The following is a 26,042-nucleotide window of genomic DNA, read 5'->3' as shown; positions in this document are numbered from 1 at the left end:
ATATTTATATTTTTTGAGATTTTGATTAATATCACTCTTTGACATTTAAAAAATTGCATTGACCCTCTGACATCGAAATTATTTAGATGGAATTAGCGTTGATATTAAAAAGACATTAAATTCATATACTATCTATTTTATTGCTTTGCTTTACTTCTTTTTTTTTCTTCCATTTGCTTTACTTTTTTTTTCAATATAATTTCATCTGCTTTTCTATTAGAAGTTGTTACTTTTTATATAAGTAAGGGATTTTGTAAAATGATACTATTAAGCACATGAGTGAAAATGTAATTCTCATAAAGTCAAGGGATGTGATGTAATCAAACCAAATCTCAAGGGGTTTTTGTGTAATTTACCCTTATAATTATGACTCTTATCGTATTGAGTTATATTATTTGTGATAATCGAACTCATAAACGACATAACTTATATATTGTGCATGCTCTAAAAGGGTGTGTATTACAAAAATTTCTTAGTTTGATAATTGATTTTTTTTTTTTACGAAAGATGAATACAAAAATAAAAATAAAAAGACTAAGTTGACTTTATGTATTGACTTTTGTCTTCTTCTTTTTTTTATTTTTTATTTTTTTACTATTATAGTATGTTCCCTAACATAACATTTTCAATTTGGACTCATATCTTTTATCAAATTTAAATTTGATAAAAATTTGATAAAAACAATGTTCCAACCATTTTACCAAATTAGTATCAAATGAAGAGAGCTATACATTTTTCATCAAATCAAGGGATCGTTTAACCTTTCATCTAATCTCACAAGTGATCATTAGCGGACGACCGGGTGGATGATCGACCAGTCAATCGGGTGGACGACCGGATTGAGAAAGATTCAATGAAAATTTACACTAAGTTGGTGTTGGAACAATCTTCTGTGTAAATAAAATAACCTGAAATAAATTCAAACAAAACAGATAAATAACATACCAGATTTATTTATCGAACCGAAATAAAATTAAGACCGAGTCGAGTGTGTGACACTCTGTCCTTAAGACAGATTCGCCCCGCTACGGTACTTACGGTTGAGTGGCGTCTATCTCCCAGGATACAATGATCTACACAAATTGTAGTAGTACTCCAAACAATTTGTTCGGCGAACCAAACCTTGTGTTCTTATACTCTCTTTTATTTATTCCTAAAAATATAAATGAAGAATAATGTACTAAAAAAAAACTGAACAGCAAAAGAAATTTTCTTAGACTGATTTTTTCCCGACCCTTGATTGTTGGAATCATGGCAGTATATATAGGCAAAAATCCTTAGCCTCGAAAAGGTGCAATCCCAAGTGAACAGATGCACTATTTAATTTCAAACCATTTGTCAGACCGTTGGCACAAAGAAAACCAATGGTCAAACAATTTGAAAAGTTGACCGTTAGGAACTGTTTCAAACTGTTTGTAACTTATATTAATTAAACTATTGAATATAAATATATATTAAACAAATTGAATAGTTTAATAAATAAAGTAAGAGGTACAAATTTTAAGAAACCACTTAGGAACTCAAAATTTGAATTTAGAATTAAATTAAATTCCCACAATTACAAACTTTAGGAAACCACTCAGGAATCCAAAATTTGAATTTAGAATTAAATTAAATTCCCACAATAATTTTTTATTGAAAAAATTCAAAAGAATTTTTATCAAAGAAATTAATGTTAAACTTGAAAACGACATCAACTTCCCATTCACTCATAAATGGTTTTGATGTTCCGTCTTCACCGTGTGACTTGCCACGCAGCAAGGAACACGTCACCTCTTCGGACCCACTCAATTTTTTTGGGCTAAAAAATATGCCTATTTAAAACCATTTTTTCAACAATCCCCCACATGAATGGAATTTGACGGAGAGAAAATGCAACAACATGATCTAATCAGAGAGTACAGAAAATTAGAAATATTCTGCAAAGGATAGGTAGCTTTTGGCTTTGAACCTTCCTTGTGAGACACTATCGAATTTACTAGCTAACCAGTGAACATGATGTCTTGAACTGTTCAGCCGTTTGTGTAAACCAAGACAATAGAACTCACACAGTATATTTCCAGACACAGTTTAGTTCTCACTATTGTGTTCATTTTGGCCCTGAACAACTTAGTCTTTCATGAGTGCTCTAAAGACTCGTAGCCCTTCACAAATCTTATAGAACCGGCCCAGTTCACACTCACATATGTGATTCTTATGAAAAGTATCCTGCCATACTCCACTAGGTTTACCTAAATATAAGAATCATTAAAAGTATTACTTAACCTAAATCGCTACAGACATCACTATTTCATCAAAGAAATGGGTAGGAGTTTAGACTCCCCAGTGATCCTTCTGAGTCATTCCCAACTCGGTTGTCCCTTTGAACCTAGATCTTGGGATCTCCAGTCAACTAGGTTGGGTTGTCGTTGTGGTAACTCTTATTTAATAGGCTTAAGTCCCATTCCCCTCGATGAATTCTCAACTAACTCTCTTGCTAACCCTTTGGTTAGTGGATCCGCTATGTTGTCTTTAGACTTAACATATTCTATGGAAATAATTCCATTAGAGAGTAGTTGTCTTACGGTGTTATGTCGACGACGAATGTGTCGTGACTTACCGTTATACATATGACTATGTGCTCTACCAATTGTTGATTGACTATCACAATGTATGCATATAGCAGGCACCGGTTTTGGCCATATTGGAATATCTTCAAGGAAGTGGCGAAGCCATTCTACCTCTTCCCCTACTTGTCTAAAGCTATGAATTCAGATTCCATAGTAGACCTAGCAATACAAGTCTGTTTGGAAGATTTCCAAGATACAGCCGCCCCACCAAGAGTAAAGACATACCCACTGGTGGACTTCGAGTCTCTAGTATCCGATATCCAATTTGCATCACAGTATCCTTCAAGTACTGCTGGATATCTAGTATAGTTAAGCCCAATGTTACGAGTAAATCGGAGATATCTTAAAACCCTTATCATTGCTTTCCAGTGTTCTACTCCCGGATTACTGGTATATCTACTTAATTTACTTACTGCATAAGCTATATCTGGGCGGGTGCAGTTCATCAAGTACATTAAGCTCCCAATAATTTGGGCATACTCTAATTGAGAAATACTTTCCTGTACATTTTTAGAAAGATACAAATTAACATCTACAGGAGTTCTAGCAAGATGATCATCATCTTTGCTGAATTTGTCAAGTATTTTCTCAATGTAATGAGATTGTGACAAAGCATATCCTTCTGATGTTTTGGTAATTTTCATACCAAGAATTATATCAGCAATGCCCATGTCCTTCATGTCAAAATATTTATTCAACATTTTCTTGGTAGTTTTAATCATACAATTATTACTACCTATGATGAGCATATCATCTACATAAAGACATACAATGACATAACATTTATCTGTGTTTTTAATATAAACACATTTGTCACATTCATTAATTTTAAATCCATTTGACATCATTGCGTTGTCAAATTTCTCATGCCATTGCTTTGGCGCTTGTTTTAAAACATATAATGATTTAACCAATTTACACACTTTCTTTTCTTTCCCTGGAACAGAAAATCCTTCTGGTTGTTCCATGTAAATTTCTTCATTTAACTCACCATTTAAGAAAGCGGTTTTAACATCCATTTGATGAATTTCTAGATTGTATAGAGATGCAATGGCAATTAGCATTCTAATGGATGTTATTCTAGTAACCGGTGAGTACGTGTCAAAGTAATCAAGACCTTCTTTTTGTCTAAATCCTTTGACTACAAGTCTTGCCTTGTATTTGTCAATTGATCCATCCGCTTTCATTTTCCTTTTGAAAATCCACTTATATCCAAGAGGTTTACAACCTGGTGGTAAATCCACTAGTTCCCAAGTGTGATTTTGCAAGATGGATTCAACTTCACTGTTGACAACTTCTTTCCATAAAGGAGCTTCAGGACTGGACATAGCCTCTTTAAAAGTTAAAGGCTCATTTTCTACCATATATGTTAGAAAATTTGGACCAAAAGATTTTGAAGTTCTAGCACGTTTACTACGCCTAGGTTCCTCTTCTTCATTTTGATCTAACTCTTGTTCTTGATCATGTTCTTGATCATTACTAGTAATAGCATCAAAAGATCTTTTCTTATTACTAGTCTCTTGTCCAATCTTATTCGGAAATACATGTTCAAAGAACGATGCATTCCGAGATTCAATAATAGTATTTACATGCATTTCGGAATGTTCTGATTTATGAATCAAAAACCGATATGTACTACTATTCTTGGCATAACCAATGAAAATGCAATCAATGGTCTTAGGACCTATCTTAGTCTTTTTAGGACTAGGAATAGCCACTTTAGCCAAACACCCCCGCACTTTTAAGCATTTGTAGGATGGTACTCTTCCATGCCACAATTCATAAGGTGTTTGATTTATTTTCTTTCGGGGTACTTTATTTAAAATATAATTAGCAGAAAGTATTGCTTCCCCCCACAAGTTCTGAGGTAATCCAGAACTAATTAACATGGCATTCATCATTTCTTTTAAAGTCCTATTTTTCCTTTCAGCAATTCCATTTTGCTGAGGTGAGTAAGGAGCGGTGGTTTGATGAATTATTCCATGTTCTTTACAAAACTCACCAAAAGGTGATTCATATTCACCACCTCTATCACTTCTAAGTTTCTTGATTTTCTTACCAAGTTGATTTTCAATTTCATTCTTATATTGAATGAAAGTTTCCAGAGCTTCATCTTTGGTTCGAATTAAATAAACATAACTATATCTAGTATAGTCATCTATAAAAGTGATAAAATACTTTTTCCCACCTCTAGTTTGAATTGATTTAAAATCACAAATGTCACTATGAATTAATTCAAGTGGTTCCGTACTTCTTTCAATTGAATGAAAATGAGTTTTAGATAATTTTGCCTCAACGCAAACTTCACATTTATGATTTGAATCAATGTTAAATTTAGGTAAACATTCCATATTAATTAATCTATACAAAGATCCATAATTAACATGTCCTAGTCTACCATGCCATAAATTTGAAGACTGAAGCAAGTAAGAAGAAGATGTAGTATTATTAATAACTGAGGGTACAACGGTCATTATATTTAACTTGAAAAAGCCATCAGACATGTAACCTTTTCCTACATACATCCCATTCTTAGTAAGTACAAATTTATCACTTTCAAATACTAGCCTAAACCCATTCTTACTCAACAAAGATCCGGAAACAAGATTCTTGCGAATGTACGGTACATGCAGCACATTGTTAAGAGTGAGTTCCTTTCCAGATGTCATCTTGAGTACAATCTTTCCTTGTCCTTCAACTTTGGAAGTTGAGGAGTTGCCCATAAAGAGTTGTTCACCATTATTCACTGAAGAATAAGATGTGAACATCTTTTTGTCGGCACAGATATGGCGAGTAGCACCAGTGTCCACCACCATTCTTTAGGATTTCCGACAAGATTTGCCTCGGAAATAACTGCAGAAAGATTGATGTCATCGACACCATTGGAAATATTATCCACTTCGGTCATGTGGGCTTGAGCAGGCTTCTTGCTTGTTCTTCTTTTGCTTTTGCCTTTGCTACGGCAATCTTTGGCCCGATGTCCCTCTTTGTCACAGATGTAACATTTGCCATTAAACTTGTACTTTTTATTTTCCCCCCCTTTAGAGCCTTGTGATGAACTTTCTCCAAAAGACTTTCGTTTCTTGGTTTTTAAAGCATGTTCCACCACATTTGCCTTAGACTCCATAGGAAGCTTACCAGCCCGCTTTTCAGAATTGCGGTTGTCCTCCTCAATCCTCAAACGCACAATTAACTCGTCCATAGAAATTTCTTTGCGCTTGTGTTTGAAGTAGTTCTTGAATTCCTTCCAGCCTTTTGGTAATTTTTTAATTAAGGCTGCAACTTGAAAGGATTCACTGAGAGACATACCTTCTGCGTGAATGTCATGCATGATGAGTTGGAAATCTTGAGCTTGGCTGATCACAGTTTTTGAATCAACCATTACAAAATCTAAAAATCTGCCAACCACAAATTTCTTTGAGCCGGCATCTTCCGTTTTGTACTTTTTCTCCAACGATTCCCAAAGTTCCTTTGTTGTCTTGATTGGACTGTAGACGTTGTATAATGTGTTGTCAAGTCCGTTCAAGACATAATTCCGGCAAAGGAAATCGGCATGTTTCCAAGCATCAACCGCAGCAACCACTTGCCGGTCGGTTTCATCCTCTTTCAGGATAGGAGCATCTTCACGGAGAAAACGAGTCAGGTTCAGAGTTGTAAGATAAAACAACATTTTCTGTTGCCATCTTTTAAAGTCAGTTCCTAAGAACTTCTCTGGCTTTTCACCGTGATTTACCAGTACTGTTACAACAGGAGAGGGGGTTGACGTCATTGCAGCCACCACAGTAGTACTTGTTTGAGCATTAGTTTCAGTAGCCATCAATTCTAATATATAAAACAAAATTGTAATTAGAATTTACACTACACAGAAAATTAACGAAATTCACAGAATTGAATTCTGTAAAAAATAAAAGAAACAAGAATGTAACTTTTATTTTTCAATTAATTTGAAAATAAAATAAAATTTTATTTAAACAAATTAATTCCACACAGAAAATTAAATTCTGTAAAATAAAAGAAATAAAACTATAACTTTTATTTTTCAATTAATTTGGAAATAAAATAAAATTTTATTTAACCAAAATAATTCCACACAAGAAATTAAATTCTGTAAAAATAAAAGAAATAAAAACTATAACTTTTATTTTTCAATTAATTTGGAAATAAAATAAAATTTTATTTAACCAAATTAATTCCACACAAGAAAATTAATTCCAGTAACACTTCAATAATTAAAATACTGAAACAGAATTTTAATTAATGAAAACTCAGAAAATAATTTCTAAAACCCAAAATTTATTTCTGAAAAAATTCCACAAAAATATATTCTGAATTGTTAATGACACCAGTATCGTACTACTAGTTGTTGTCAAAGAAAAGAGACAGTATATTACTACTATCTGTCAAATAGCATATAATCACTATTTGTTTTTCCAACCAGAATATTATTTTGTAAATCCACAGAAAATAATTTTATTCCGAAATTATTTACGAAGAATGAAAAAGGAAAACAAACGAAAAATTCTGTAAACAGAAAAATTCGAATCTGTCTTAAGATTGTTGGAACAATATTCTGTGTAAATAAAATAACTTGAAATAAATTCAAACAAAACAGATAAATAACATACTAGATTTATTTATCGAACCGAAATAAAATTAAGACCGAGTCGAGTGTGTGACACTCTGTCCTTAAGACAGATTCGCCCCGCTACGGTACTTACGGTTGAGTGGCGTCTATCTCCCAGGATACAAAGATCTACACAAATTGTAGTAGTACTCCAAACAATTTGTTCGGCGAACCAAACCTTGTGTTCTTATACTCTCTTTTATTTATTCCTAAAAATATAAATGAAGAATAATGCACTAAAAAAAAATTGAACAGCAAAAGAAATTTTCTTAGACTGATTTTTTCCCGACCCTTGATTGCTGGAATCATGGCAGTATATATAGGCCAAAATCCTTAGCCTCGAAAAGGTGCAATCCCAGGTGAACAGATGCACTATTTAATTTCAAACCATTTGTCAAACCGTTGGCACAAAGAAAACCAATGGTCAAACAATTTGAAAAGTTGACCGTTGGGAACAGTTTCAAACTGTTTGTAACTTATATTAATTAAACTATTGAATATAAATATATATTAAACAAATTGAATAGTTTAATAAATAAAGTAAGAGGTACAAATTTTAAAAAACCACTTAGGAACCCAAAATTTGAATTTAAAATTAAATTAAATTCCCACAATTACAAACTTTAGGACACCACTCAGGAATCCAAAATTTGAATTTAGAATTAAATTAAATTCCCACAATAATTTTTTATTGAAAAAATTCAAAAAAATTTTTATCAAAGAAATTAATGTTAAACTTGAAAACGACATCAACTTCACATTCACTCATAAATGGTTTTGATGTTCCGTCTTCACCGTGTGACTTGCCACGCGGCAAGGAACACGTCACCTCTTCGGACCCACTCAATTTTTTTGGGCTAAAAAATATGCCTATTTAAACCATTTTTCCAACAGTTGGACGACTGGTCAGATTGAATGAAACGATTGAACCGCATCATATTAAATCAAAATTTTAGTTAAATTTGATAAATAAATTAAAAAAAAATAAAATTGAGTGAGTTAGAGATGCTTTAATATCTAAAAATTCATCCTTTAGGTTTAGGCCCCATTTGATATTCAATTTTGAGTAATATTAGAGGTCCCAAAAGTTCTAGGAAAATTTCTACAAAATGTCTCACATGGATGTGAGATTAACACAATATGGATCCCATGTGAGTCGTATACCCATGTGTGACATTTGGTAGAACATTTGGAATCTCTAACATTTTTATTCAATTTTATAAAACTGTAAAGAAAGTTAATTAATGTGATAATTAGCAATTGATGTAGGATGGTACATTAATTAGTAATTACTTGACTTATATATAATTAAAATATTATATTTGTATTACTGTTATGACTAATAAAATAACGGTGACAATTAGTAATTGATATAGTAGCACCAAGTGGGTGTACCAAAAAACTGAAGTCTTCTCACTTTAGTTGTCAAACTGTGGAGAGTTATTCGGTGTTGTAGAAACACTACGGTGGCTTATTTTGACAATTACATTACAAGTTAATTTTTTAATTTTTTAAATTATATCATCTTTTTATTTTTTTAATATGTTTTTAAAAAAGCAAAAAAATTTAAAATTTTAACTGTTAACATACTTTCTAAAACAACCCATTATAATATGTCCACCTAATAATAATAACAGTTCCGCTAGGTAGCTCAAATTCATCAAGGCTTGAATGGTTCGAAGTGTCAAAACGACGTCGTTTTGACATCATCTTCTTTTTTTTTTTTCCTTTTTTTTTCTTTCTTTTATTCTTCCATAACTCAGAATCAAAAAAAGAGATAGAGGAGAGGAAAAATCCAAATCCAAATCCAAATCCAACGCCCAAAATATTCTCTTCTTCTTCTTCTTCTTCTTCTTTGTATTTTCTGCTCCACCACCACAACACCCAAAATCAAAATCCACAGATCAGGGAACACAGAGAGAGAGAGAGAGATCTACACAAATCTATATACACACACAGATTTATACAGGTCGGGGAACAGAAAAAGAGAGAGATACACAGAGAGAAAGAGAAATACACATAATAGAGAGATATATATATGTACGGGGAGCAAATATTCAGACAAGCCCGTATTCCTTTCTTCCAAGCTCCGTTTCTGTCCGATCACCTGAAAGCACAATGAGGGTGAGCTACCCGGCGGTGTGTGGCCGAAAAACCCCTCCGACGATCTAATTAGCACACACCTTGGGGACAGGAGAGAGAGAGAGTGTTTGAGTGTAGGAGTTCCTTACAAAGTGTTCGTCTGTCCGCGTATGGGGGGCGCAGACATGCTTATATACCCTCTGCGCCCCATATCCACTCCCAGTGATCTCCTGACACGTGGCTCCGCTATCCCATCTATCAGCATAAACCTTGCTGAACATCACCTAATCTCAACTGCCTGCCATCTCAGCTGGAGCTCGGCAGCCGAGCTTCTCTATCCACGATCGTGTTGTGCTTCATACCCAAGCACTTCACTGGCTAAGCCCAAGGAGGACCGGGCTAGGCGGCATCTCGGCAAAGCCGAGCCCGGGGCACCTCCTGTGGTCGGCCTTCCTGCCGATCAAACGATTACCTCGGTTGACCACGCCTTTCCAGGCGCCGGTCACTCAGCTTGACTGGCTCCATCATCGCCTGATCAAGCAGCTCGGTCCAACCGAGCACTGCCTTGCCGAGCAGCTTCTTTCCAAATTGGGCCACACATCCTCGGCCCAACTCTTGCCCGACCCAAATCTGTCCGGCAAAACCCTGTATGGCCTAGATCTGTCCGGCCCAGTACCAAATCATTAATCTCCCTCTCAATTGCCCCTTAATTCCGTCCGTGCGAGCGTGACTGGGATTACCTATACTTCGACCGGGGTAACATTTCTTCGGTCTTCAAAATGCCAATGGCCGACCGGGCTAGTTAACATTACTGTCTGCAAACTTGCCCGGTTATACTCCTCGGCTGACGTCCTCTTCTTTGAAAGTAGCCCGGTTGGCTCTTCGACTCTTCAACCTGTCTCTTCAGTTCTGACGTTGCCATAAATGGGGACACGTGGCGGGCTGTCATTGGTTCTCGAGCAGCCAACCGGCCGTTTTGCCAGAATTTGAATTTGGGCAGTCTCTTTTGTCTATACATACAAGACCCTTCGTCCTCATTTTCCTCCTACTGTCTTTCTGCAATCCGATTCGCTAGAGCTCTAGCATCTTCCTCCAAGCCCCGCTTGCCATTCTTTGCGTTTGTGCTCGAAGGAAAAGTAATTGCCCTTCACTGGTAAGACCTTCAATCCCTCTTTTGTTGCTATCTTCTTTAATATTTCACACATTAGGGCACTAAAACTTAGTTCTTAGGGCATAGGCCATAAAAACCGTCCCAAACCTCCCACTGTTCTTGGTGTTCTTTATTTTTGCTGATGAACCTCGAAGAACTGGGGCGGACCGGGCTCCAGGTCTTCATTTGATCCAAAAACCATATCGACCATGCAAATAACCTGTTAGAATCAACCGCAACACTAACCGGGATAACAAAAGGCCTTGGCCGCTCAACCGGGCTAAAATCTGGTCTGCTTGGGCGGCCGAGCTCCTTGGTTAGCTTCACAACCGAGGTGGTTTGGCACTTCCAGAAGGCCGAGCTATGGCCAAGCTCGCTTTGCGCGACCGCGCTCCCTTTTACACTTGCCCTCCTTTTCTTGCAGAGTCCAAGGGGACCATTGACCATTCCTGAGGCTCATAAATACGGAGCAGCCAACAATCACTAGTCAGTGCCAAACTTCCTCGACCGGGCTAATTTAGCCAGTCGTTCATGGGGAAATTTCGGTTTCTCATGGATACTCCGGCTGCCCTAGCCGCATTCAGGGAGGAGTACGACATCCCGGCCGATGTCCACCTTGAGCTAGCAGAGATTGAGACAACGCCTTGGGGCAGAGAGGAGTGCCTTTTCACCGTGCTATCCATCGTCGAAGGAGGTCTTCGTTTTCCACTCAACCCATTGATCACCGAGTTCCTGCGCCGAACCGGGCTAGCACCAACCCAAGTATCCACCAACACCTACCGGATAATAAACGGCGTGCACGAGCTAAACAACCGGTTAGGCATAAGCCTAGGTTTAGCCGAGATCCTGCGCCAATACACCCTAGGCCACATCGGCGACGGCCTCGCCTATTATCTTAAGATTAGACCGGGCAGAGAGAAAATCGTGACCGGCACACTAGACAAGGATCTTCACGACGATGATTTCTTCTGGGTGTCAGGAAATTACGAGACAGCCGCGGTACCGGGCTGGATGATAAGCAAAAACTTTTGTAGCACATGTAAGCCACGCAAATTAGCTCGGTTAATATACTTTCTTCATGTTTCTGTACTTAGTCATTTTCTTTCTTGTTTCTTTTGCAGCAATCCAAGCCTTGCAAGCCAACTATCATTTCCCCAACATAGAGGTAATCAGGACCGCGCTCCGCTACCGCGACCGAGATTGCAACCAATTGCTCGGCTACAGTCCCTCATACAGATACTCCGCTCCCCGCCGGAGTAAAGTTACAGAGTTCCTCCGCGCTCCAACACCTCCACCAGATCCAACTCTGCCAAACGTTCCACTCATTCGCTTGACAGAGAAGTAAGAGATGGCCAAACGAAGCAGAATCAAGAACCTGCTCACCGCCACGTCTGCCGAGATGCCGAGCGTTGTCACCCGCTCGCCAGCCACCGGTCAATCCAGCAGCGCCGTGGTCGCTCTTGCCTCTCCAGCGACCGGGCAGTCCAGCCGAGAACCTGCTCCTCGCCGTGCTGGTAAAAGAGCTTGCGCAGAATGGTTTTTAGTCTGATTTTTTAACCAAGTTAAATTAGTTTTGTTTGGAAAGAATTTTTAGATTTTTTAAATTTTTTTGACAGAAAAAGTGAAATGATTATGATTTGAATGTGATAATTTTACCCATTTTGGAAACTCGGCTAAAAGTTAGTTTTTTAGCTTTTTTTGGTCACATCACTTCTGTACTTTTTTGAAATTTTTTTTTAAAAAAAAAATAAAAAAACTAACTTTTAATCTACTTCTCAAAATAAATTTGTCTTATTAACTTATTTTATTATTTTATATTTTTTTAGTCCAACTCATTTCCAACTCCCTTGTCAAGCAGCTCAGTCAACAAATGATGAACAATAGATTATAATTTGTTAAGATAATAAGATCCTTATTTATTTATTTATCTAGGAATAAATTTAAATGTGCTTCACTTCATTATTTTAATTAATGAAAGAAGGGTATTATTCACCCACGCATAGGATGGGCGAATAAAATAATTTGGAAAGTATTTGCAAATAACAATTTTATAAAAAAATAATTTTTTTCTTTTACTAAAATGATGTAATAATGATATTTTTAAAATAATAAATCACTTTAATAAATATTTAATTGAAAATAAATAAATACAAATATGCTATATAATTCCATATAAACTATATATTGGATTCGTATATCGCAAATAAATTTCTCTATTTTTACTCTCTTTCTTATACATTGTCGCTCTTATTATCTTATTGCTCTTAAAATGCCACATCACAAGATTAGAAAAAAGAATAATGCTTGGGACCCCCTTTTGGGGGTCACCCCCTCACCCCCTTTGCCACGTGGCGGGTGGTGATTGGAGGAGCAGGAAAAAAAAAAAAAAAAAAAAATGTAACCAATGGGAGAGAGAGGGGGTCAAAGGGGGTGGGAGGAAAAGGGGGGATAAATCATTGTTGTAGAAAAAATTAGCCAACTACTGCCCATTGTGTTTCCTATTCAATATTGGGGAATAACACATCAGTGAAATCACAAAACATTATTCATAAAAAAATGATAAAATTTATAAATTTAATTATTAATATTTATAATGTTTCTTACTTGTTTGTAAATATTTTTCATTGACACAATATTAGTGTAATTCCTCATTCAATAGAAAGCTCCATAAATTATTTATTTATTTTTTAAATTGTTAACTTACAATTCCCTATCCATAAGTTTAAAATATATGAGCTTATGGGCTTCAAACTGGCCTTGGTCCATATGGGCCTAATATGGCCTTAATTTGGGAGTAATTATTATTTTTTGGTTAAATGTAAAATTCGTTTTAAAAAGTATAGGAAATTGTAGTATAAATTTTTAAAGGGCATCACAAAAATTACAATTACATATTAATTAATGACAAATAAAAAAAACTTTATTTATTGAAATACAAAATTATATTTATTATGTAATTTATTTATATACATCTTTAATATCACCGAAATATAACTACTAGTTTCATAGTTGGCATAATACACGATACATGTGCAATTCAGATAACTAATAATAAAAATAAATAGTAAAGAATTTAATATCATAATATGTGTATTGCTTAAGTGATAATTATGTTCATAATAAAACCTAAGGTCTGGAGTTCAAAACTTACTTATTCTGTATATAATAATTTTTTTTTATTTTAACATATATAAAGTTGTCGCGTGGTATGAGAAGAAGAAGATTTCACTAAATCAATTTAGTCCTCCACTTAATAATAGTATAGATGAGTTTCTCAATTTTAATCTTGTTGGATAAAAAATATACATGTACACAAAAAAAGAGAAAAATAAATAAATAAAATAAAAAACAGAAAAAAGTATATATTATTACGGGCCTTTGGGTTGGGCTTGCAGACCCAAGTTTAAATAACCTATTCAATTCATATATTTTAGTGCTTGTCAACTGCGAAGAACTTTTTTTTAACTTAATTTTTTGATTTTTTTTCACTATTTTAACTTGGTTAAAAGTACGGAAGTCCTCTCTCTCTAGAGTGGAGGTTTTTTTCTTGCTTTGTGCAAGTTTTTTCTTGTGATAGAAGGTTGGCAAAGGTGGTAATGAAGCGATGGCTGACTCCCTTCTCGACCTCACTCGTACGCTATCTCTCACTTCGGAGGAGGACACAGTTATGAGGCTTGGGGGGGACTCTACAAGCTTGATAATGGGCAAATTAGATATGTGCCTTGTCGGCAAGTTGCTCACTCGTAGGTCGTTTAATGTTGACGCCATGAAGAGTACTCTACTATCGGTGTGGCAACCCACTAAAGGAATGCAAGTACGAGTCATTGGTGACAACCTGTTTGTTTTCGTGTTTGGTCATGTTGTGGATAAACGGAGAGTATTATTGAACGGCCCTTGGACGTTTGATAAGCACCTTCTAATGTTGGGCGAGATGGATCCAAATGTTCAACCATCTGACATTCAATTGACATCGGTGCCCTTCTGGGTGCATGTTTGCAATCTTCCTCTAATTCTTATGAATAAAGAGGTTGGGAAAATAGTTGGCAACTCTGTTGGACAGTTTCTTGATATAGATTTTGAAGATGGTGGCATTGCATGGGGCCGAACAATGCGAATTCGAGTGGCCATTGATGTTCGGAAGCCTCTACGACGGGGGATGAAATTTGCTTTGTCCTCTGCCGACCCTATCTGGGTGGATTTCAAATATGAGCGCCTCCCGATTTATTGCTATTTTTGCGGAAGGCTCGGCCACAGCGATCGGGAGTGTGATGCTAAACTTTCTTCTGCCGATGGCACTCGGGTTGATGTGTTGCAATATGGGGCATGGTTGAGGATGGATACTTTCAAAAGCAAAGGGCCTCGTCGCAATGGTCCGATTGATCGAGGAGTAGGGATGAGGCCTCCTGGTGGTCAGAGGACACCAATGCAGATGATTTTTTAACATGTGAATCAGGAGGAGGGGGCACCGCAGAGTGTTTCGCTACCCTATGCTTCGGTGGTTGTGGTAGCTGACCGGCGTCGAGATAGGAACACACATGGTGGAGAAACTCTGATTCCCGTGATTGATGGCGTTGGTAAAGGAAACGCGGTACATGTGGCTACAATTTCGGGCAGTACCATATCTTCACCCACGTCTACTACTTTTGAATTTTTGAATGAGCGGGAGGTTACTGCAGAAGGAGGGCCGGGGCATCAATCTCAACATTCCAGTTTGGGCCTAGGTGGGGCCAAGCCCACGGCAATTGAGTCAGGTTTGGTGGCCCAATTTTCTCCCCTGGCTCCTAATCTTTTGATGGAGGTTGAGGCTAGCCCACTGAGTGAATCAGTGTTGCCCAAAAAGAAGTGGAAGAGGGTGGCCCGTCAACATATGGATCCTAATACTACTCACTCCCCTATTACGGGGACTAAGAGAGTGCTTGAGGAGGTGGTAGTTAATGATGGGAATCTGAGTGATGAAACTTAGGATGTGAAGGCTGGGAAACGTTTGTGTGTGCATGGGGGTGATGCTATCAACCCACATAACAATATTCCAATGGTGGAGGCTGATGTTCAGCCCCGCCGATCCCAATGAATGTGTTATGCTGGAACTGCCGCGGGTTTGGGAACCCACGGTCAATTTGATCTCTTCAGTTTCTACTGAAGACGGAAGTTCCTGGGCTGGTTTTTCTTATGGAGACCAAGCTCGATTCGAAGCATATGGATGGGATTCGGCAAAAACTGGGATTTTGTGGTGGTTTTTATGTCAACCGAGTTGGACTTGCGGGCGGACTTGCTTTGTTATGGCCAGCGGGTATCCAGGTTAGTGTGAAAAGTTATTCGGTTGGTCATATTAATGTATTTGTGGACGCTGGATTGGGGGAACAACCTTGGAGATTTACGGGATTTTACGGACACCCGGAAATGGCACAACGGAAAAATTCTTGGGCATTATTGCGTAGACTAGCAACATGCTTCCAAATGCCTTGGCTTTGTGCGGGTGATTTTAATGAAATTTTGTTTTGTCGCGAGAAGTGTGGTGTCGTGGGGTGTAGTCCATCCCAAATGGAACATTTTCGGAATGTTATCGCAGAAGCACACCTGGCTGATCTGGGTTTTGTTGGGCTAATTTTCACTTGGTCCAATAACCGCGATGGCAACGCTTTGGTTCGGGAGCGATTGGACCGTGGGTTTGCTAATGATGCTTGGCAGCTCTTGTTTCCACATGCAAAGGTTTATCCTATGGCGTGCACATCCTCCGATCACCTACCTATTTGTGTTGACATTTGTGGGGCTAAAGAACAACGTCAATCTCCTGCTAGTGGTCATCGCATGTATCGGTTTGAAGCTATGTGGCTACGGCATGCAAGTTGTGAGCAAGTAGTTGCCGATAATTGGCTGCCTTCTTCTAATGTGGATGTTCGAAGTTTGGCCTCTACTATTGCACATGTAAGTTCTTCGTTGCGACGGTGGGATCGTAATGTTTTTGGGTGTGTCAAGCGACAGTTGAAGGAGAAAACCGATCAATTACAGCGGTTGCTTACGCTAAGTTCCAATTTTCCGGACGATGTTGCAGAAATGTGTAAGCTACGTTGTGATATTGATGAGCTTTTAGAATAGGAATCTATTTTTTGGGGTCAATGTGCTCGGGCTAATTGGCTAAAGAATGGGGACCGTAATACTTCGTTTTTTCATTCCAAGGCCACCCAACGTCATAAGAAGAAGAAAATTGTTGGTATTGTTGATCCTAATGGAATTTGGCAGGAGGATCAAAGAGTGGTGGAGGACAATTTTGTGAATTATTTTCAGGAATTATTTTCGGCGGGTGAGGGACTGAACATGGGCCCAGTATTGCAGTTGATTCAGGCGAGAGTTTCCAATCGTAGTGCGTCTCAATTGAGTAGACCATTTTCTGAAGTTGAGGTCCACCATACGCTTTTCCAAATGCATCCAACGAAGGCTCCCGAGCCCGATGGTAAGCCTGCTTTATTTTTTCAAAAATTTTAGCCAGTGGTGGGTCCTGGTGTGAGCTCTGCGATGCTTGGGGTGTTGAATGGGGTTGATGAGATTTCACATATTAATCATACCTTCATTGTGCTGATTCCTAAAATTAAGAATCCCAAGCTCATGTCAGAATTTTGGCCAATTAGTTTATGTAATGTTGTCTATAAAATAATTGCAAAAATGTTGGCCAATCGTCTTAAAGAGGTGCTGCCTTTTGTAATTTCCAACACTCAAAGTGTGTTTGTTCCGGGCCGTCTCATTACTGATAATGCGTTGGTGGCATTTGAAGTGTTCCATTTTCTTAAGAATAAGAGGGCCGGAAAGGATGGTTGCCTTGCGTTGAAACTTGACATGAGTAAAGCCTATGACTGAGTGGAATGGCCATTTATTAATCAAATGATGCTCCCGTTAGGCTTTCCGCAACGGTTTGTGCAACTACTTATGAATTGTGTGTCCACTATTTCTTTTTTTGTGCTTGTTAATGAGAAGCCTTCCAGAATGTTTTACCCAACACGGGGCCTCCACCAAGGGGATTCGCTTTCGCCATATTTGTTTACTATTTGTGCGGAAGGAATGTCGGGGCTCCTCGTCCATGCTATGGCAGCTAACCGGTTGTCCGGAATTTCAATTTGCCGGGGTAATCCACACTTGTAGCATTTATTTTTTGCTGGTGATAGTCTTCTATTTGCGGCTACTAAAGAAGATGAGGCGGGTGTTTTGCGAGATATTCTCCAAAAGTATGAGCAAACATCGGGGCAGAAAATTAATTTCCAAAAATCGGCTGTTTGTTTTAGTAAAAATACGGACTTGGTTACTCAGAGTGGTGACATCTATTCTTGGGGTGGGTTCATTGGCGCCGTACGGGAAGTATTTGGGGTTACCATATTGTGTGGGGCATTCTAAGCGCGCCGTTTTGGGGTTTGTTAAGGAGCGCCTATGGACTCGATTAAATGGTTTGAAGGAAAAATTTTTATCGATGGCGGGTAGAGAGGTACTCATTAAGTCTGTTGCTCAAGCCATACTCACTTATATTATGTCCTGTTTTCGCCTCCCTGACGGAGTGTGCCATGAAATTGAGTCTATGGTGTGCAATTTTTGGTGGGGACAAAAAGAGGAAACCCGTAAAATTCATTGGACTAGTTGGAAACAATTGTGTAAGTCTAAATTACAGGGTGGTATGGGATTTCGGTGCCTTCAACATTTCAATTCAGCATTGTTGGCCAAACAGTGTTAGCGATTAGTGCAGTGGCCTCAATCTTTGGTTGCGCGGGTCTTTAAGGCTAGGTACTTTCCTCAAACTTCTTTTCTTGATGCTTTGGTCGGGAGCAATCCATCTTTCACTTGGAGGAGTCTAGTCGGATCTCGAAGCCTATTAAATGCTGGGCTTCGATGGCGTGTTGGGAATGGTGCGAGCATCTCGGTTAAGTATGATAAATGGGTTCCACAGCCTCACTCTTTTAAGGTAATTTTGCCACCTTCGACTCTTTCGGATGATGTGCGGGTTAGTGATTTGATTGATTCTAAGAAGGGTGCATGGTATGATGAGATGCTTACGCAAAATTTTTTGGGCATGGATGTGGAGGCTATCCGATGCATTCCTTTTTGTCGTACGTTACCTTCGGATAAATTGGTCTGGCATTTTTCCCGAAATGGTGAGTTTTCGGTGCGATCAGCATATCATTTGTGTATGGATATGGCCTCTTTGGATGGCCACGGTGCTACCTCCACTAATGGGTAGTCGCATAGGCAGTTCTGGCGAGGTTTCTGGCAGCTTCATTTACTGACCAAACTCAAGATTTTTGGCTGGAAAATGTGTCTTGGGTTGTTAGTTGTAAGGGCCAATTTACGGCAACGTCATATCGTCAATATGGACTTATGTCCTGGGTGTGGAGTGGAGGCTAAAACGGTAGGCCATTGTTTTCACAACTGCGGTTTTTCCATGAAAGTGTGGATGTCGAGCTCACTTAATTTGGTTATCAAATCTACTCCTGTTAACAATTGTTTTGAGTAGGTCTGTCAACTCATGGCCACAATTGGTCCAGAACCCATGTAATTATTTATTGCTATTTGTTGGTGCCTTTGGAATAATAGAAACTCCATTCTGTTTGACAATAAATCAAGGATTGTGGAGGAAGTTGTTTCTTTCGCGGTGAATTATGTATCTGAATATGATTAAGCACAAGAGCGTGGCCATCTTCCTGCAGCCCAGGTGCGGATGCGAAGGTGGGTTGTGCCACGTGAGGGTGTCTTCAAACTGAATTTTGATGGCTCTGTTAGGAAGGCCCATGCCAGTGCTGGTGTTGGCATTATTATTCGGGACTGTCATGGAGAAGTCATTGCGTCTATGGTTGAGCGGATCCCGTATATGGAGGATGTTGATTGTGTGGAAGCTATGGGTGCGATAAAAGCTCTTCAATTGGAATGTGATTTGGGGTTGGGGCATATTCATCTTGAAGGTGATTCTCAAAATGTGGTGGCTGCAATTCAAGGTAAGGCGGATAATTTATCTTGCTATGGTCATTTAGTGGGTGTGGCTCAAGCGCTTCTCTTGCGGTTTCTTTCTTTATCGGTTTCGCATGTTTGTCGAGATGGCAATTCGGTGGCTCATTGTTTAAGTAGGCTAGCCTTTGATTTTGATTCGCCACGTGTTTGGATGGAGGAGGTTCCTTCCTTTTTACTGGCGTTGGTGATGTCTGAGGCGTCTTCTTCTGTGTAATTGCTTATCCTATCTAAAAAAAAAAACTTGGTTAAAAGAGTTTAGTTTGATATGAACTTTTGAATTTTTTATAATTTTGAATTTAAATGTGATCTTTTGTTTTATTAATTTTTTAATTTATTTTATCTTTTAATGAATTAATTTAGTTCCAACCAACTTGTCGAATAGAGCCCCATTAAAGCCCGATGGGCCAGACCAGACCAGACCAGATCATGAGGGTTGGGCTTTTCGACCTAAGTTTACAAGAGTTTGGGAGGGATCCGAATTCCTCATATATTTCGGATCGCCACATGACCTCTTCTCTCTGTCTCTCTCATCCATTGAGGAGATTGAGATATTCAACAACCACCCACCACAAAAAAAGCTAGAAGACAAACACAAGAAGAGTGCCACTTTTGTCTTTTTGTTCGGCCCTGTTTCTTTGGGTTCATATTTTGTTGCATTTTCTTGGGCACACACACCAGCAATTACCTCTCTGGGATTCGTTAATTCACACATTCGACTATTTCCAAACACAAATTAGTGTTTTGATTGGTTTTGGCTTGTGGGTTTCACTTCTTGTGCTGTTCTGGAGTCATTTTGGTTGTTGGGTCTTTGGGACTTTCGTAGGTTGTCTGGTAACTGTTTGATGATTTGATGTCTTTGGCTGTTGGAGCTGTTTCTTGTTCCAATAACATGGGGCTCGATGAAAACAAGGAGGGAGGAGAGAAGAGTGGGGTCCAAGAAAGTGGTGATGAAAGTGAATTGAATATGAAGAGAAACATGAGTGATAGTTCTTTTTATGCGACTGAAGACGAGGATGAAGATGAGTATGGTAATAAAATTCAGCTTGGTCCTCAGTGTACCCTTAAGGAACAGCTTGAGAAGGATAAGGTTTGTTTCTCTTCAAATTCACACATATATACATTTTTCACATAATCTATGGTTCACTGGTATTTTTCAATTTTGTGTTTTTGAATTTCTATGTTTTTTGTTTCTTTGAATGTTGGTGATTTTTAGGATGATGAGAGCTTGAGGAGGTGGAAGGAACAGCTTCTTGGGAGTGTGGATGTGAACAATGTTGGAGGTATTAATGATTCCATTTAGTTACCATTTTGATGATACCAAATTTGCAATTAGCTTTTATATTTGTTTTTTGTTTGCTTAATTTTTTTGATTGAGCTGGTAATGTCATAGGATATTTAAAATACTCTGCCTTGCTCCATTTGCATTGATGATCTACATTGGCATTTTTTTTTAAAATTTGTAGGAAATCGAAAAAATTATTTATGCCAAAAAAATACCAAAAATTGAAGCTTATGTATAGATTTAAATTTAGTGGGGGTGTGAGTGAACAAATTTGGTCCACACATTTCATTTTCTTGTACTTTTTTTTTTAAGTGCATAGCATTCCTTTTTCTTGTCTGCTTTCAATCTATTTATTTGTTGAGATAAAAGAGTCAAATCAATCTCTAGTTTAACAGTATGCTTGCACTAATTTTTAAAGTTAGTGAATCAGTGATGGATTCATTTGTCTTTTACCTCCATTGATATGTAATTTCAGTCTCGACTTTCTTCGTTTTCTTAATGTGGAACTAACTTCCGTTTTGTGAGGGAAGCTTGAAAATGGAAGAGAATCGGGGATAGAACTAATAGCGGCTTTTCTTGTGAATTGCACACATATCATCAATTCAAATCAACAAGAAAAAAAAGTAGTTATTGTGTTTGTTCACACAAAACTAAACAAGTGCTATTGTCTTTTCCTTTTTCTCTTTCCTTCTCCCTCTGATTTTGGCTCCCAAGGTTGTATGTTGTAATGAAGGTTCAACTTTATATCCAGAATAAATTTGAACCTTTTGACATCACTATCCATGTTAAAATTAAAGATGAGTGATGAGTCTGTTTGAATTCTTCCGCCATTCACTACTGTTTATCACCCGCTTCAGATGTACATCAAATCAATTCAACTAAGCCCTATCCTCCATTCTTTTTCTGATGAGATTTATGTATATCATAACATTGCTTTCAGTTTCCTATCATAACATTGCTTTATTGTTTCATTTATTGTAGAAACATTGGAACCAGAAGTGAAGATCCTCAGTCTTTCAATCCTCTCTCTCGAGAGACCTGACATTGTTATTCCTATTCCTGAAGATGGAAACCCCAAAGGTTTGTGGTTTACTTTGAAAGAAGGTAGTCGCTACAGCTTGAGATTCTCTTTCCAAGTCAGCAATAACATTGTATCTGGCCTTAAGTACACTAACATCGTTTGGAAAACTGGCATGAAAGGTAAACTATCTCTGTCCAAAATCATAGTAAAAATTTCAAATTTTAAAAAACATTTGAACGTTTCACCTCATGTTCCATCTTATTTCAGTGGATAGCACAAAAGAGATGCTTGGAACTTTTAGTCCGCAGCAAGAGCCTTACACGCATGTGATACCCGAAGAGACCACCCCCTCTGGCATGTTTGCTAGAGGTTCATATACTGCAAAAACAAAGGTATATTTAATAAATTAGATAGTCTCTTTTCCTCTTCAAGATTTACCTTGATTATATAACCTCATCTCAAGTGAAAGATCATGATAAATCAGATCAAAAGAAATGGAAATCAAGTGGCACTTTGCACATGCCCTGATGTTCATGAATGATAGTTAAGGGCGCGAATCACTTGATAGACATTGAAAGCTTTTTCTGAACTGTTTTGTGTCCTCATCTGTATTTTCTAACTGAAAATGTGTGGGTATCACCACCGGGAAGTTTTTGAAATTATTTATAAAGTTCTAGCCAAATGTGTTTACCATTAGTTTCCTCCTCTTTCCATGATTTATTTTCTGATTAACTACTGAACCTCATGGTATGTCAGATGCCCTTGTAAGTCCTCAGTTGTAATTATGCTACCTTCCTTGATATCTCGTTGTCTTAAGATTTTGATGTCAAAGAGTACCAATTGTATGTCACATGCCTTGTTACGACGGTCAAATCTGTCTTGAACACATGGCCCGCCCATTGATGAAGCAAATGTACTTTTGTTTCACAATGGCCGCCCATTCATGAAGCTAATGTACTTTGTTTGGCCTTCCTTACAACGGCTATGGCCCATGTTAATTGAACTGTATACCGATTTCTTGATCTTCTTTTGCTAGCTGTCTGCTGTCTGTGTTCAGCCCTTTGCCGGTTTGACAACTTACAAAAAAGTCAAAAAGTTATCAAAAAAGTTAAAAAGTTATCACTATTTATAAAAAAAAATATAAAAAAATTTATTTTTTTACAAATTGTGAGACAACTCACTCTGACGGAAGGCGGTTGTGCTTGACTTTGGTGAGGATAAATTACACAAGCGGAGGCAAGCTTAAGGACTGTGTTGTTCGGCCCGTGGGGGCCATCACAGGTCCCGTTTTGATAATTCGAACCATTTAATGTGTAGAACTCGTTGAGTACTGTATGCTTAAAAAAAATTACGTTAGTCGGATATAGTTAATATATGATCAAATCAGTTTTTGTATAAAAAAAAATGGATGGTGTTATAGTTAACGGTTGAAAAAAAATTAATCCGATCAAATAACTATCGATATCCGATCAACGTGATTTTTTACAAGTATATAGTACTTAACGAGTTTTATACATTGAACGGTTCCGATTAGCAAAACGGGACCCGTAGTGGGCCCCCATGGGCAGAACAACACCGCCCAATTTATGCCCGCAAAGGAGAGAATCATCTCTTCCCCTACACTCTGCCATGTTGCCCCTTACGCTGCCGACTGTACGGCCTATGCCATCACTAACTTCTCCTATACACTTATTTATACAATTTTTTAATACACATTTCATAAAAAGTTAAAAAGTTAATTCAAACATTCATATTTTTTTCTTCAACTTTTTAATCCAAAAAGACAAAAAGTGCACTTGTTTAGGACACTCCAAACAACCAATTTCGAAGAAAAAGTAAACCGGCATGAGTATGGGATGTGTCCAAACCCCAAACCTAAATTTGACATATCCTCTAAATTTTGAAGTTGTTTAAAGAAGAAAAAGAAAATCATATTTGGTAATTTAAAAAAAGAAAAAGAAAAAGTAAAAAAAAAAGTCTAGTTTCTCACATGAATGAGGGTAGGGATGTAAGAAAAATCAAAAAATCGACTAAACCAATTGAACCGAATCGAACCGGTTATATTTGGTCGTTTTTTTTAATATGAATCAGTCTATTCAGTTTTGAATTTTTTTTTCTTTTTGATTTTCGGTTCAATACTGGTTTTGGCATATTGTACACCGATTTTCACCGAAACCAACTCTAGATGTTTACATATAATAAAATTATTGTTTTAAGCTTTGGTTTTATTTTGATGTTAAGACTTTGGTTCTTAGATTGTATTTTATTTTTAATTCTAATTTAGTAAAAGTTTCAAGTATTAGTATTTATTAATTTTTTTATTTGTATTTTTGTGAATGGTTGGATTGGATATGGTTAAAATTATATACAAATGGCTAATTTAATATTTTTATATAAATTATTTATTATACTACAAATTTAAGATACGATTTATTTTGAAAGTACTTAAACCGATTAAACCATATTCAGTCGAACTGTATGAATCGGTGCAGTTTGATAAAAAAATTTAGTCTGTATCAGTTTTCAATATAATAAAATCGACATTATCGGTTCGGTGCAAAATTTCACTTAAATACTGACCGCCCCAAACCGATTACATTCCTAGATGAGGGAAATAAATCTTACTTTTCTTCTAAATCCCATTTAATTTCAGTTACATTCCTAAGTAACAACAGCATACTATTTGATAATATTACAGACTATTGTTTACACTAATTTTGTTTCCCTTTCAATGGACATGACACATCGAAAGACGGTTTTGACAAGAGTATGAGATGGCTCGAAAGAGTCATATGGGTGACTCTAAGAACTCAAAGCAATTCAAGAAGAGCTTTGGTTATCTTACACATGGAATCCAACCTAAGCAAGGATACGTATGAATTGCCAGACAAATGGCAAAATATCGCACGGGGCAACAAAAATGTCAGATAGTTAAATGGCATTTCAAAAGGGTAACTGCCACATTTAACATTCAAGAAATGTGCCTAGAAGAGAGGGAAAGATGCGGACACAAGATCGGGCACGAATTAACTATTGGTAACCTCCATAAATAGAAGAAAACCCATCAGTAGAGTAGAAGATACCACCTGGCACCACACATGACCTTTGTAGACCAGGCTATCATAGTTTCGGAGTAGGGGTAGCAGTAACTTAGTTTCTTTCAACTGCTACGCTTAGAACAATTGTGGTCCATAGACGAACTTTTCTAGGGCATGTAGTATTGCTGCTCCAGAAAGTCTTGAAACTACGACAAATACACTCCCACACAAACACTGTTGCCTGTTCTTGGTTCGACAGGCCCATTGGCCGAGGCTGCAAGATTCAGCCCTAAAACTATGCAATATATTTAAATCTTCAAGACATGTACACTTACCCTGGTATCTTAAATTTCACTTTTTAGAGCTTAGAGTGATTTGATGCTTGGACACATTTCCATATCCGATACTTGTTCCTTGCAACATAAGCAACAATGCAAACCAAAATATGCATAAAATTCATTACTTCATTATCCTAACATTGAGTTTGGGTTTATGATTTTTTTATTTTTTATTTATGATATCCACTTTTGATTTTCTTTATTTTCAGTTTGTTGATGACGATAACAAATGCTACTTGGAGATCAATTACACTTTTGACATCAAGAAGGATTGGGCTTCTGTTTAAACAGAGGACTTCCGGATCAGTGTTAGCATATGGCCTTCATTCAGTTATGTTCTTTGTACCAATATCAGTTTAATTTGTTCCCACCACACAGAATTAATTATCACTCTACGATATTCTTAACCAATTCATTCCAGCATGACACCAGATTTCATAACAATTGAGAGACTTGTTTCGTGGGTATCCCTTACTAAAAGGAGAGCCTGACATGTCTTTTAGATATTCTTTTCCCTGCAGTAAATTCCCCTTCTGTTACGACCCGGCTGAGCTTGATTTTTGGTGAAATTTTTTCTGGTTTTGTTAAAGCTTGGAAATCATCGTGAATCATAGGCCCAGCATTTATAAGGACACATTGGGGCACAATTACTGGTCTGCCACTTTATGTTTGAACTCTTTGTTAAACAGAGTGATAATTTGTTTTGTTGGTCTGCCACATGAACATCCTGACCATGCTCCCAAAAGAAAAAGAAAAAAAAATGATTATGGATGGTTGAGAACTTACACCTGATTTTTTTCTGTAGCTTCAAAACCTTTTAGTTAAACCTTCTACGAATATTTGACTGACTTGATTTTTGTCATAAATACTTTACTCAATGAATCTTAGAATATAAACTGTTCGAATTATCAAAATA

At 37.4% G+C, this 26,042-nt stretch overlaps 3 protein-coding genes across 3 annotated transcripts; all 3 read left to right on the top strand.

Annotated features, from left to right (window-relative positions):
• The first annotated feature begins 15,634 nt into the window (after window positions 1-15,634).
• LOC145798235 (uncharacterized) lies at window positions 15,635-16,561 on the top strand. Its single transcript, XM_082885741.1, has one exon. It carries the CDS (start codon window positions 15,635-15,637, stop codon window positions 16,559-16,561), a length of 927 nt encoding a protein of 308 aa, XP_082741867.1.
• A 46-nt stretch (window positions 16,562-16,607) lies between these two features.
• Window positions 16,608-19,661, top strand: LOC145798234 (uncharacterized). Its single transcript, XM_082885739.1, has 3 exons — window positions 16,608-16,616; window positions 16,706-16,916; window positions 19,123-19,661. The coding sequence occupies exons 1-3, from the start codon at window positions 16,608-16,610 to the stop codon at window positions 19,659-19,661; spliced, it is 759 nt and encodes a 252-aa protein (XP_082741865.1).
• Window positions 19,662-19,914: 253 nt separating this feature from the next.
• On the top strand, window positions 19,915-25,665 carry LOC114272533 (rho GDP-dissociation inhibitor 1). Its single transcript, XM_028214257.2, has 5 exons — window positions 19,915-20,534; window positions 20,661-20,727; window positions 21,711-21,929; window positions 22,018-22,142; window positions 25,336-25,665. Exons 1-5 carry the CDS (start codon window positions 20,298-20,300, stop codon window positions 25,411-25,413), a joined length of 726 nt encoding a protein of 241 aa, XP_028070058.1. The 5' UTR covers window positions 19,915-20,297; the 3' UTR covers window positions 25,414-25,665.
• The last annotated feature ends 377 nt before the right edge of the window (window positions 25,666-26,042 follow it).

Source organism: Camellia sinensis, chromosome 8 (assembly GCF_055761805.1).
Source record: "Camellia sinensis isolate YWXY chromosome 8, ASM5576180v1, whole genome shotgun sequence".
NCBI lineage: Eukaryota > Viridiplantae > Streptophyta > Magnoliopsida > Ericales > Theaceae > Camellia > Camellia sinensis.
The sequence above is the reverse complement of the archived record's forward strand: the minus strand, read 5'-3'. Positions and strand labels throughout refer to the sequence as shown.

What these genes read in the sequence shown, in the direction of transcription:
- LOC145798235 (XM_082885741.1), top strand. Translation starts at nt 15,635, where the DNA reads ATGGAGACCAAGCTCGATTCGAAGCATATGGATGGGATTCGGCAAAAA.
- LOC145798234 (XM_082885739.1), top strand. An exon ending in GAAGGCTCCCGAGCCCGATG is followed by an intron (nt 16,917 to 19,122) that starts GTAAGCCTGCTT and finishes AATATGATTAAG; the next exon opens with CACAAGAGCGTGGCCATCTT.
- LOC114272533 (XM_028214257.2), top strand. Translation starts at nt 20,298, where the DNA reads ATGTCTTTGGCTGTTGGAGCTGTTTCTTGTTCCAATAACATGGGGCTC. An exon ending in AACAGCTTGAGAAGGATAAG is followed by an intron (nt 20,535 to 20,660) that starts GTTTGTTTCTCT and finishes GGTGATTTTTAG; the next exon opens with GATGATGAGAGCTTGAGGAG. An exon ending in CATATACTGCAAAAACAAAG is followed by an intron (nt 22,143 to 25,335) that starts GTATATTTAATA and finishes CTTTATTTTCAG; the next exon opens with TTTGTTGATGACGATAACAA.